Source organism: Etheostoma spectabile, chromosome 7, assembly GCF_008692095.1.
Source record: "Etheostoma spectabile isolate EspeVRDwgs_2016 chromosome 7, UIUC_Espe_1.0, whole genome shotgun sequence".
In the NCBI taxonomy this organism is placed as follows: domain Eukaryota; kingdom Metazoa; phylum Chordata; class Actinopteri; order Perciformes; family Percidae; genus Etheostoma; species Etheostoma spectabile.
In genome coordinates this window covers 18,742,612-18,755,828 of record NC_045739.1, presented here as the reverse complement: position 1 = coordinate 18,755,828, position 13,217 = coordinate 18,742,612, and the positions used below count along the sequence as shown (strand labels likewise).

At 38.8% G+C, this 13,217-nt stretch overlaps 1 protein-coding gene across 6 annotated transcripts in view; it reads right to left on the bottom strand.

Annotated features, from left to right (window-relative positions):
• The window catches only part of ptpn11b (protein tyrosine phosphatase non-receptor type 11b), a 45,985-nt gene extending 37,219 nt beyond the window's left edge, over nucleotides 1-8,766 (bottom strand). For 3 of the 6 annotated variants that reach the window (XM_032521035.1, XM_032521038.1, XM_032521037.1), the window contains exon 1: nucleotides 7,645-7,786. In XM_032521035.1, the coding sequence (XP_032376926.1) occupies nucleotides 7,645-7,658 (14 nt within the window). In that variant the 5' untranslated portion in view covers nucleotides 7,659-7,786. Of the gene's footprint in view, nucleotides 1-7,644; nucleotides 7,787-8,727 lie in introns of those variants that run through there. The other 3 variants (XM_032521040.1, XM_032521041.1, XM_032521036.1) reach the window with 2 other exon arrangements.
• Between the last annotated feature and the right edge of the window lie 4,451 nt (nucleotides 8,767-13,217).

Genomic DNA, 13,217 nt, shown 5'->3' with positions numbered 1-13,217 from the left:
GGGGGGCCTTGTAAAAGTGTTACTGGGTTTAATAGAGTGAGACAGAGACAGTGAAAGAAATAACAAAGAAGTGGAGGAGGGTGCTTTGTAAGTGTTATAGAGAGAGAGAGAGAGAGAGAGAGTGCAGGAGGGAGCGCAAGTGGGCGGAGGCCTTTTAATCTGGGATTTGGACGAGCGTGAGCAGGCCTGATACCAGCACCCGTCAGTGCTATCAGTCATCCCCCTGCATTCCCTCCTTCCCCACCTCAGACAAATGTGACAAGCGCTGGCAGACTGGTCCGAAAACCCTCTGCTCGTCTCCCTCTGCCTCACCTTCCCTCCCCTTTGTACCCTAAGAGGTAAGCGCCTGTTTGATGGCTCTGTGCCAAAGCCCATTCTCTGATCATAAGGCTAACAGAGCTTTCACTGGCTGTAACATAGACCAGACCAGGTCAGCTACAAGGTCTCTGCTATCTTGTCGGAGGTTAAATGCAACAGCTGTGTTGCCCGTGCCTGGAGATTACACCTGATCGTGCGAGGCATTGTTACACCGCATCATAGTTAGCCCTCGCCAAGCTAAACCCCTTAATCCAGCCAACTCAGCAGTATGTTATTAGGCTATTCATTTTGCAGCTTGCACATGAGTTAGAAAATAAATGCAGACAGCATACAGCAGTACTAGACTGCAGTGTAATGTCTAACAAGGGCTCCACGATCTGAGAAAAATATGCGATATGCGAAAACATTGCTGAATGTCGCGATAACGATATTACTTGCGATACATAATCATATATTAAATTGTACTCAGTTCCGCTGATTTCAGAATTTTGTTAAAATACAAATCATTGCTTGTAGAATTATTGAACAAATTGAACAATGAATGAAATTTAAAATGCACCACTAAAAAGAGAATGAGTTACCTTTTTAAAATGTCAACTGCATGGTAGCGTCAGAGAAAAGGTCAGGTCACCAAAGTCCCTATGATTTATCCTCTGGGGGCTATTATTGTGTGCATAGATTTCATGGCTGTCCATCCAATAGTTTCAGTCTGGTCAGGTGGACTGACAGACCGACAAACAGTCAGACATTGCCATTGCTTAAGTGCCACGAACATGAATAAAAATATATAGCAGCCTTAATCGGTGCGACTGAGACTAAAATAAAAGGGTTAAACCAGAACATTTCTCTCTAAAGAGACCTTAAAGAACGGTGTTCAGATAAGGCTAGCTTTTTAAATGTAAGCCTATAAGTTCTATAAATGTTCATAACTAGACATGAATATTGCTGAATGAGTAAAGAGTCTGCGACAACATTTTGGCATAATAAGTCCTTGGTGAAGACCACAAATGTTTGATAATGGCTCTTTTTTCAGCACTGTCCTTTTTATACAAGGCAGATCAAACAAGACCTTTTATTGTCAAGAATGAAACTCATTTTCCTCAAATGTCACTTATGCAATCCTGTCTGCAAGGCTAGGTTTCTTGAAAGCCTTTTGGAGTTTTGCAGAGAAAATACTAATTTTGTGATCTGGGTGTCTGCGTTGTCAAAGCACAGGACAAAATGCATTTGCCCCGTCTCTTTCAGTGTTTCTGCGTTTAATGATTAACTTTTAGGCCACCACTCACACTCACCACTGGTAGAAACCTGGTTATTGGGAACTGCTCATTTGCTTGCAAATGTTCAAGTGTCCATATTAACCAACTGCATTAAATAATAAGCTAACAATCAGTGCTGTTGATGTATTTTCAATTATGCTATATGTGGGTACAACGTAAAAAAGTGTTATTTTAATAAAATTATTGTAAGCAGCCATTTGTTGAAATCTGTAATCTGTATGTGTATTACAGCTTTCAAAGTGTCTCCAGAAACAATTAAAAAAAAAAAAAATTACATTTTCGGATTACCTATTAAAATATCATTGTGCAGATCCACAGAACCAGTCTATTATGGCAACACCACTATTGGGTGATAAAACGGATGTCCCTAAAGTCATGTGTAATTAAAGTAAAAAGATTTCTCTGTGCAGTACTGTAGATTTGAGTCATTGTCAATTTTGAGAAGTCATTAACACAGACTGAACAGCATGCACTTCCAAGAAAACCAGGTCTATATTCTCTCCCTCCCTCCCCTCCTAAGATCATGACTGCAGGAGCAGAAGTGACTAAGAGCTTTCCAAGAATAGGATTCTCTTTGACAACCACCAGGCACCCCATTTCACTGCATCTGGCCTTGGGCAGTGAGAGAAAGACAGAGGCAAGACAAAGAGAAGGGGATTTCAAATAGCCTGGATTTATCTGACAAGATGTCGACAGGAAAGAAGACAACACACTGGATGAACCGTGGGAGAGACAGGCAGCTGGGAGCTGCAGGTTAGGCCTTGGGCTGGTTGAGGGGAAACAGGCCCAGTGTGCATCCAGCCACCACTCTATCCTCTTACATAATGTCTCAAGTTCAATATAGCCCTGGTTGTCTATTTAAAGCATGTCCGTCTAGGCCAGCTGACATAAAGGTGATATACTTAGTAGCCACAGCGCAGCATGAAAGCCTCGGCTAGGGCTATATTAGTCACAGACAAGCCCGGGGTGTGGATTTTGGTAATGTTGCAGATATTTTTAGCCCAGCTGATGATCCAGGGTATTTACATGAGGTGCAAAACTCGCCTGCCCCACACCCCACCCCCATAGCTGGATGCCTAGCTTCTCTGTGTAGCACCAGGCAGTCATCTTAGTAAAATTTGCTAAATGACTAACTTAGGAAATCACTTCACACGTGCATGCTGTTTGTTTTCAACACTTGCACATACTAAATGGTCAAGAGCTTTCAGGGTAGTTAGCAAGTTCTTTAATTATGCAAAAAACAGTAATAGCACAGGGTAGCCATAGTTTGTGGCTTTTGTATTTACATGGAGTAAACAGTACTTGTCAAACACAGAGGAAAAATGGCTCTGGGCATTAATGGTTAATAAATAACTACTATGTTTTTTCATCCAACATTTTTCCAATAGCCAACATGAAAACCAACTTTTTTGGAAAGCAGCTAGTTAATACATATCGGACTTCTTGCCTGAAACAAACTGAGGATACAGAATAAATGCTCCAAAAGTCTTTATCACACAACATTCTTCACAGTTGTGCATAACTTCAATGCCTAATGTGTCATGTAAATAATGGAATAATCCTGTTTTAATATGGATTTAATAATGTACTGGCAGTAGTCTGGTGTTTAAGATAAACTAATATTTACATTACATGTTTGGCACTTGTTTGCATATTTTGAACAATGTCTAATGTGTTATATGATCCTTTTCACTCAAGAAGCATTCAAAACAAGCATCTTTAATAAAACAGTTTCTAAGTGACAGCACATCCCAGATTCAGTTTAGTTCAGGGACTTCGTCCAGTACCCATTCATCATCACAGGAAAATATTACAGAGCACATCATTATTATTGAAAGCAAATGTATGATACTTTGCTAAGATTTTATGCATCTCATTTTACTATCCAAAACTAAAGGCATAGTTTGAATGTAGTTCATGTTTACTTACTGGAAAAATAACAAATGCAAAGACTGAATTTGCATTTCTGCATTTAAAATCATTTTGGCTGCCAGTTAAGGCTATAAACTATTGAAGATGACTCTTGTTTCATGTAATTCACATTTGCTTTTAGTTTCTGTATCTAACAGACTGCAGAATAACTTTATTTATTTACAACTTGTTTTATTTTTATAATCGTAATACTCATTAGAACGTTCACATTTGGACCATTAAAAGTGAACTAAAAAGAAAGAAAAGTGAACTGTAAAATATCACGCAACAGATACAATTTTAGACAAAGTACCTCTTTCTGTAACAAACTTGCTTGTTTATACCTGTTGGTAAAGAGAAGTTAAATGGTAATTATTAGTTAGTGGTCACGTTGTTCCTCTTTTCCAGCCTACCATCCTCACCAGCCAAAGATAGCGATAGATAATTGCACTTCTCAGTAAAGTGAGATGAGCTTGACTTCTATATTCAAAGTCATCTAACAGAGAAGACCCAGAAACAATGATAGGTGTGGCATTATCAACCAGATCAAAGCTGAGATTGGATTCACACAGCTCAATAAAGATTTAGCGTTATTATGTTAAACATCTAAACAAACTACTTGACAAACACCTGGAATAGCATATCCTTTCTACCATGAAAAGCACTTTGTCTCGTAAACTGTATCTGCATTGTTTTTTTGTCTGAATAAAATGCAAAACATGTATCTGGAAAAAAAAAGAGTTGGTTCGGAGCACTCCTGGAAATGTTGGCAGTGCTATCTTATTCCTCCACATGGGCTGTTGTTTTCCTGTCGGCTTATCGACAAAACTGACTCACTGTTCTCAGCTGGTAAAATGAGTTTCAGTGACAGACGAGGTCTCCTCTTTAAACAAAGGGGGGCAGAGGTGGTTTCCAACAGTGGAAAGTTTGTTATAATACACAGAATCAACTAGCAAAATAAAAATGGAACAGCAAAGTAAATTCTGCTGATTTTGCATCATCACAGCTTTATACTGAACTCATCACAATGCTTAATCATTGTAACAATGACGGTACAATCACAATGAGGGACAGTATACATTGTTCCTTTACGACTAAACCTGCCACAGCTCTTCACTGCAACGACAATAATCACAAAATATGTGGAAACTCAGACCTCCCCAATAGTATGATGATTAAAATCCTTCCTGAAATGGAGAGTCTGAATGATACTATCATCAACAGGAGACCAGGTCTGCCTGATCAAGATGGTACGCACTGTAGTATTGTTCCCCTGTGGTATTTGAGTTCAGGAAGTACAGAATGAGCCACAGAGCAACAGTTGTACGTGTCTTGGCCGGCGACAACATTAAAACAACTCTTAACTTTGTCTCAATGTTTCCCATGTACATTAGTTGATTTATTGCTGAGGGATTCAAAACATGGTCTCCCCACCAAAGGCACGTGTCATATCCACTGCACCATCACCATTATCTGATCTCAGTCAGCTGTTGGCTTTGCCCCCCTGGGGCAACTGAATGCTTGGCCCTCTGTCAACTCACCACTGTTTATATGTCTGTTCTCGTTTGGAAAAACATCACAAATGTCCTCAAAATTATTTGTTTCCCTTGAAACAGTATTCTAGTGATTAATGGAGAAGGGCACCAATTTTGCCTATTCCTATCAGGTGTGATACCATTTGGTCTTATTGAGATTTTAGACAAGAGGGCGCCACTAGACACACATTTACAGTTGTGTCTACTGTAGAAAATGTCTATTGTATAAGCCAATTACTGGCCTATATACTTAAGGTACTGTATATATGTGCACACAAACAGTTTGGTTAAGATTTTCCTCTGTGTATTTAGGTACAAGTAAATACTGTATGGAGGGCTGTCAAACTGAAAGGACACCAACATTCTTGCAATAGATGAATAATCAGCAACTGCAAGATTTGGATTTTACTTATTATCTTATGCAAAGCTGAGCCACACACAAGAACAAACTGTATATAGTATATAGGTCTGTCCATATAACGTAGGAAGGAGTTAAGCAATGCAATGGTCCATGTTCATAGAAATGTTGTGTGTTGTGAAGAACAAGGTTACATTTTAAATTTTCCTTTAATGTACCAGCCAGCCTGGCAGCTGTTTGCAAACTCCCTTTGATGCGCCGAGGTCTATGCCTTATCCGGCTACAGTCTATTGTCAGAAAACACAATTTTGCCGAAATAACATAGTGAGAATTCATTACTCTTTGTTCTGTCAGAATAGAAAAAAAATGCCTTTGTGTTTTGTGGATTATGTTAAAATCAGTAGACAGGCCTTTTTATGCACATACCAAAGGCAAGACAGAAAACAAAATCACATGTTAAACACCATTCAAGACAACACATCTGCTATATTTTCCACCCATATAGCCTAGTGGTAGTGGTAGTATTTGTATCAACTATAAACTCCCTGATTGCCAACCTTGCGTTTTCTTGATTCTACAACAGCTATAATGGTCAAGATAGAAGCTGATTGCTGAGGTCAACATTTCAGAGGTCACCTTGCATAGAAGCAGGACTAAAAGTTATTACACTTAAGAACACCACTAGGTATAACAAGGGGCTAAAAAGAAGAGCCAAAGTCTAAATGGGTGCATTCACTACAGCTTTTCACATACCCCACCTAATAACCATAACACAACATATTTCGATAATAATTTTTCTCACAGCAAGAAATATCATCTTACTGTTTATGGGAAAGTACCTGGAAAGGTCTGTCTGGGAGGAATTCTGACATAATATGCAAAATCTAAATAACCACTTCATACAGTACATGTATCCACTCATGTTTACGGTTTTCAGCACAGCTCGTAATTCCTCACACTAAGCTGGTCAACGTATCAGAGAGATCTACAATTCATTACTAGTCCACAGATGTGCATGTGGTTAGTAATATGTTGGAAGAGGACCAAGTTATTGGTGGGAGGAATATACATACAGTGCACAAAGATTACCAAAGCTGTCAGAGTAAAGCAGGATAACAGTTGGAGAGAATTGACTGAACCCTTTAACCATATGAACTAAAAAAAAAATACATGGATTTTAAAGATCCATGTATTGACCAGGCCTTTCTTTCCTTTACTTGCTGTTTTCTTGGTCCTTGGGGGAGTAGGTTTTATATATTAAGTGGAAGAGGGAGAACTATTTTGATGATATACTCTATAGGCTAGTCCCTGTTGTCTTTCACTGCTTGCAACCAGCTATAATCTGCCTTTTAATTTGTTTGGTACTAATTTTGTATTATTATTTACTTCCTTTTTTATGATTATTATTTAGATAAATATTAATTTTGTTGCTGTTTTCTTGTTCTTTTTATTCCTTACTTTAAAATATTGGTATTGGATTCATACATGATGCAAAAGGAGTTTGTATCATGCAAACAAATAAATAAGAAGTAATAAAGTAAAAAGAATATTTTGATTGTATGTTTTATTACAATCCTTGGAGGGACTAAAAGTGTTGGCCTACATTTAGTATTAGTATTACTTAGTAATGTTATATTGGTATTAAATACTTAAGTGTTTTTAAGCTTCATTAAGTAATTACATGCACACTTGTTTGTGGTTCTCATCAATAATTAGTGAAATATAATTATATACTGTACCTGAAATATATTGTGAGGAGTTGCCATTGACTTAGCTACAACTCAGAAATAAATCACACCACACATCACATATGCGCATAAAATGCAAATTAATGTAAAACATGAAAACAGGGCAACTTGGCACCGTGTTATTTCCACTGTCGTTTCGCAGCAGCTAGCTAAATTAGTTAAAGCAAAGTCACATATTCATAAAAGCTTTCAACGTCGCCACCTTTGTTACCACCACACTTTAACCAAAGAGAGTTCTATAACTCTATCCCAATTCATAATTAACAGGACAAACGTATAATGGAGTTTCTTTGGGTGACATTTTAAATACGAGGCGTCAAGCGCGCCGGCCACAGGGGTCTGTGACACGAAAAAAGTTGAGGCGCCCCTGCTTTCTTGTTGGCAGCCTCAGTTCAGTCTCGCCGCACAATCTCTGAACGCTCGTGCAGTGTGAAGAGGCTGTGGAATATTACGCGATTAATGACAGTTATAAAAAAAAACAAAAAACGCAACTTTACCTGCGAGATGTCATAGCAGTCTCTGAAAGCTGTCAAGGGTCCACAGACGTTCCCCTTTTGCCTCCGCTGAATCGCTGTGAAGAGTGAGAGATCTGTTGAACCTGCTTGTTGCTCTGTACATAACTACTGACACGTCTTCCGGTTTTCGCCTTCAAAACAAAGTCCTTCTTTGTAGGCGAATTTTTAAGAGGTGAATTTTTTTTTTAACAGGTTGGAAATTTATTTTAATACATTTTCCGCATGAATGTTTTTTTGTGTTTAAACATGATTCTTCTAGTAAAAAAGTATGGAGAAATATTTCATACAGTAGCCTAGCCCATAGGCCTATTAAAAACCAAGGCTAATTTACTATAATTCCAAACTAACTTTAACGGTTCCGCGTATTTTGATTGTATAACATCTTGTACTTCACATTTTAAAATCTTGTACTTCACCTTTTAGATGCAGTTCTGCTAGCCTACTTCTCCTTTTGTCAAATGTGACCGTTTACCACTTTTATTTTGCACAAAAAGCTTCCTGTCATGTCCTGTTCTGACTAAACCTAGCTACCTTGATGCATTGCCAAAGTTCACTGGCATATTCAGTTAAATATGACAGGCGTAACAACCTTTTGCTACAATGGCCGTTGACAAAAATGCACAAATATATCGTTGACTCTTCACTTGTTATTGGCATTGAGTCATAATCATCACTGAAAACAGGGGCACACACCTGTGACTGTCTAACTGTAAACCTACAGTACCACAGCCATGTTCTTAAGCTGCTCTCCACGCTGTAATGTGAAAGAAATGCATTTTGCTTTTGCTAAAACTATGCTTAGTTGCAAAAATGAGAGACCTTGATTTGCATTTTTAGTATTAAATTGATAATGGTGTTAACCCAATGATAAAGCAGCAGAATAGTAAAGCTGCAGGCCAACAACCTTTGAAATAAAAAAAATAAAGAAACTGCCTTTACAACTCATACACATGATGTGTCTACCCATTGATTTCCTTTACTTTCACTAATGAGTCAATAGTAATTACCGCCTTTTGCTATGCCATTGCTCTGCTATTGTCTCAAGAGATAAGGCAGGTCTATTACCTCGTTGTCTGTTATCCCCTCATGATGGGACAGCCTTCCAGCTCTGGAGTTGGTGGTTAGGGGAAAGGAGTAAGAGCGGCAGAGCAGCATTGACGTCACCAGCCTGTGGTTATCAGTTAATCTACTGGGGGATGGATGGGCTTATGCAATTGTCTGTGATCTCACAGGCTTCACATCTATGGATTTGCTTTTCCACTGTTTGACCCGGTGTATTGCTGCAGCCTACAGACAAACACTGAGATGATGGAGTGGGGATTTCTTCTCTCTGTGGCATTTATATTTAGAGTAGATGTGTTTTTTTCTCTCTGCCAAATGCAATGTGCTTCAGGCAGGATACATGGGTTTGAACACAGGGTTTATTGTTTGGGTCTGGTGGACAGTTAAAATGATCCTTTCAGACAATGGGAGGGCATTGCTCTCAGTTCGATACATAGTGGAAATTGATGAGGAGGGTGAGAACTATATTGGAATAACACTGTGTGCACAGTTAGTGTTTAATGGGATTGATACAAGACTAAGGGACTTGAAAAACTAAGTCATTACCATGCATTTATTAGGTGTTTGAGATACTGTTTGTATAACTTGTGTTGGTTATATGGATGATGGTAAATCATTTTTATGTTGCACCTACAGGCACATATTTAGGAGATAACTAAGGAAAATGATCTCCCTTTGGCTTCTGCATGTGTCTGAGAAGAAGGTTAATCAAACTGTGTTTTAGTGTCTGTGTTTGTTGGGAGAGGGATTACAAATAGACATGACCTTAAACATTGTAATTGTGGTGGTTAAAAATGGCCCCTTGACTGTAATGGAAAAATAACAAAAACTGGCCTACAAAGTCAAAGCCGGTGCATTAAGGTGAAGTTATCAAGTGCCTCTGTAAAGCCGCCAACACATTATAGGAGGCTACATCCCTTTGCGCTTTATTGATTTCCTATGGGAGGAGCGGTGGAGCCCAACTATGCGCTGCGCTACCCCTGGCGTCGCCAGGGGTAGCTTACGTCCCCCCTGCAGTCCGCCAAACTACCCCTAGGGGTACACTACCCCCGTTTGAGAAACACTTCTGTAAAGTGTTATCTTTTTCACTATACAGTTTTAGACTCAACTGCATCACAACAATAATGTAACCTTGACAAAACAGGACTTCACACTTGATGGATTACACAACTCAAGCAAGTTTGTAGAGTGTCTTTATGGATTTTCATACTATGCAGAAATAAATGGGAAACAATGGATGCCTAGAAAAACAGAAACACTAACAGTACATAGACATTTTAAAAATAAAATAGTCATGTTTTCCTAATTATTGACTGATGTAAAATGATTTGTAAAAGGAAAGCAGTGGTGAATTTAGGGATGGAAAGGCTTGACGAGGTTCCTGGACTGAAACATTTGCTTTTTATCACCATGCAGACTGATGTCCTGTTGAGTCTAGGAGGGGACAAAAAGACTCACAAGCACAAAGCCCAGTTTCCCACCAGGGGAATGGAAACCAGGATGTCCCATCTACCCTGAGGTGGCTGCCTCTATGGGCTTGTGGCCTTTGACCCCTTTTGCCTTGAGACTTGCAAATCTGCCCGTCCAAAGATTGAAAAAAAATGTGGAAAAGGAAACAAAGAGGACTTATACTGAGAGTGATGCAGCTGGACAGCTGGAGCCTCGACAAAGAAAAAAAGAATGTTTATTACCACGTGAACATAAAAAAAGCTGTGAGAGAGGAATTTTATTTCACAAAAGCGGGTGATATGTAGTATGGTAATGCTGAGGTCCTACTTACGGGGAGCAACTGTCCGACATTTCTTAGAAAACATTCTTTGAAGATCAGAACAGTTTCTTCTTTCACAGATGATGTCGTGGACCCTAGGGCCTGGGTTTGGCTCAGGTTGGAAGGTCTGATGAAATTTCATCCAGAGAGGGCCTGAGTTTGTTGCATAATTCATAACTCCACTTTGACCTTTGAACAAACTGCATTCCCCAACATGTGTTAAAACAAAACATCTTAAAAACGTCCTGGCTGCCTCGGAGCTTTTGCTTCTGCAGCTTCTCTCCAAGCCTCTCAGATGCTCAACACATGAATGAACACACAGGAATTTCCGTGTCTCCTTGGTCCTGCGAATCCTAAATCCTCCGAAAGACATATTCCACCCCTCTAGCTCCCCTGTGTGTCACCAAATGGTGGGATGTAGCCAAGTACTGCACTAACGTACACATTGGAGGTATTTGTACTTTGTTTGAGTCCTTTCTCTTCTCATGCCACTTTCTGCTTTCTGACAGCTTTAGTTACTTGTTACTTTACAAATTAAGTTTTTTTTTTCACACAAACACAGTTTGCAGTTTATGAATTATGTTTTATTATAAAATAAACTACCCAACAATATATAGGCCTACCAATCCAGTTTAAATGATTAGCAGATTATACACAGAATTGTTTTTATCAGTTTTAGTTTCTGAAATGTGAGGATTTGGCAGTACCTTCATGTGTAATACTTTAAGTACATTTTTCTGATGAAATGTATTTATGTGCTGTATTTATATACCAGTTTTCTAGTCTTAACAATTACTCAAAGCGCTTTTACATCATACAGTATACATTCAGCATTCACACACAGTGGCCGAGGCTGCCGTACAAGGTGCCACCTGCTCATCAGATAAACACAAACACACACACATTCACTCACACTCCGATGTGCAGCACCGGGGGCAACTTGGGGTTCAGTGTCTTGCCCAAGGACACTTCGACATGGGACTGCAGGGCTGCAGGGATTGAACCTCCAACCTTCCAATTGGCAGACAACCGCTCTACCACTGAGCCACAGCCGCCCCACATGATGATAATTACATACTTTGACTTCTATAACATTGTCAATGCAGGTCTTTTACTTGTAACAGAGCCATTTTACAGTGTGTGTATTGGTACTTTTGCTTAAGTAAAGGATCTGAATACTTCTTCCACGGCTGATGTCAAGCAATAATCCTCTATTTAATTTTTTTATTTTTTATTTATTTCAGTATTTCATTTTAATTCCTGGAAAACCCTTTAATCAAACTACTTACGCTTATTAACTTGAAAACAATCTTTCCCCAGAAGGATCTCCTACTGAGTGAAACTATATAATCTACAACATATCATAGTTTTAATTAACTCAACACAATATACAGTGTCATTCTCTGTCATTAGCAAGGAACAAATTAAACTCATTAAATCTCTGCCTTGATGAAAACGCTCCAGACAGATCTGGGATGTACTGCATGATGTATGAAGCTGTACAGCAGTTGCTTTTTTCTCTTGAATTCCAGGCTTTCCATTAACCATAGGGCATTAGAGATTTGAATTATACAGTAAGAACTCAATGCAGCCAGAAATGCTGTTTATCGATGTGTGTACGAGCATGACAACTTAAATTGCTTTTGATTCAGAAAAAGAAATACTATTTGACTTAGACGTTTCAATCCAAATGTGAGCAGAAACCTCTCATTAAGACAGACCACAGATTAGAGTCTGAACTTGTGATTGCTTATATAGTTGCAGGTGCCAGGAAGCTAACAATGAATAGAAGCCTGACACTGTGAATTCATAAGATACTGTACTTAGTATTTTTTCAAATTTTATCAAATTGTACTTAAAATGATTGCAATTTCAACTGATCTGTACATGCATCAAATGTCTTATTCATTATTAGAACAGCCCCAGGGTATTGGAAACATGTATGATAGTCTGCTGAGTAGTCATGCAATGGTTTAAATGTCTTTATTTGATTTAAGTATGGAGATTTCTTTTATGTGACAGCAGGTGGTCATATACTGTATGGAGGGGAAGATCGTAAACCTTTTCTCTGGTCTGACAATGGCCTGTCAGGTCATGTGACGATAACTGACCCTCAAAAACTCACGAAAAAGTTAACCTTCTGTTAAAGTGATTTTGTCAAACTACTATAGCTTGATTTCATGCAACATCAGACAAAAAAATTGTCAATAACAGAAAATGTCTCTGTGGACAAGGCTGACGATGTTCAATATTTGTCTTACTGGAAACAAAATCCTGTGAAATCCAAAAGTAAATTGACCCGACTAACAAGTATCGTCTGTTCAACAAGCCTAATGTAGCTGCTCTGTGCCATGGAGCTCCATCGTTGAAGACCTTCATTCCTCATCTCGCATTCTTCCTCAGCGGTTTGGAAGCTAAGGGAAAAGCTAGTAAGTGGAGTTTAAGTTAAGAATAAAATTTCATGTTTAACATGCATGGGCACTGTAGTTTATTTTGAGTCACTAAATTATTCACTCTGCTGGTGTGACAAATCCTTGGGCGCTACATGTGCATTAATCCAGAGCTGAAAATAGTCCCTCAAAAATGCACTATTTACTCCTGTTTGAGTACTGTTCGCTAACAACTAGTGCCCAGCTGCTTTAGTGAATGACTGAGCCAGTAAAAAAAAAAAAAAAGATATGTATCTGTCGACCTTTTTGAAAAGATTGACCTCTTTGGTAGGAAT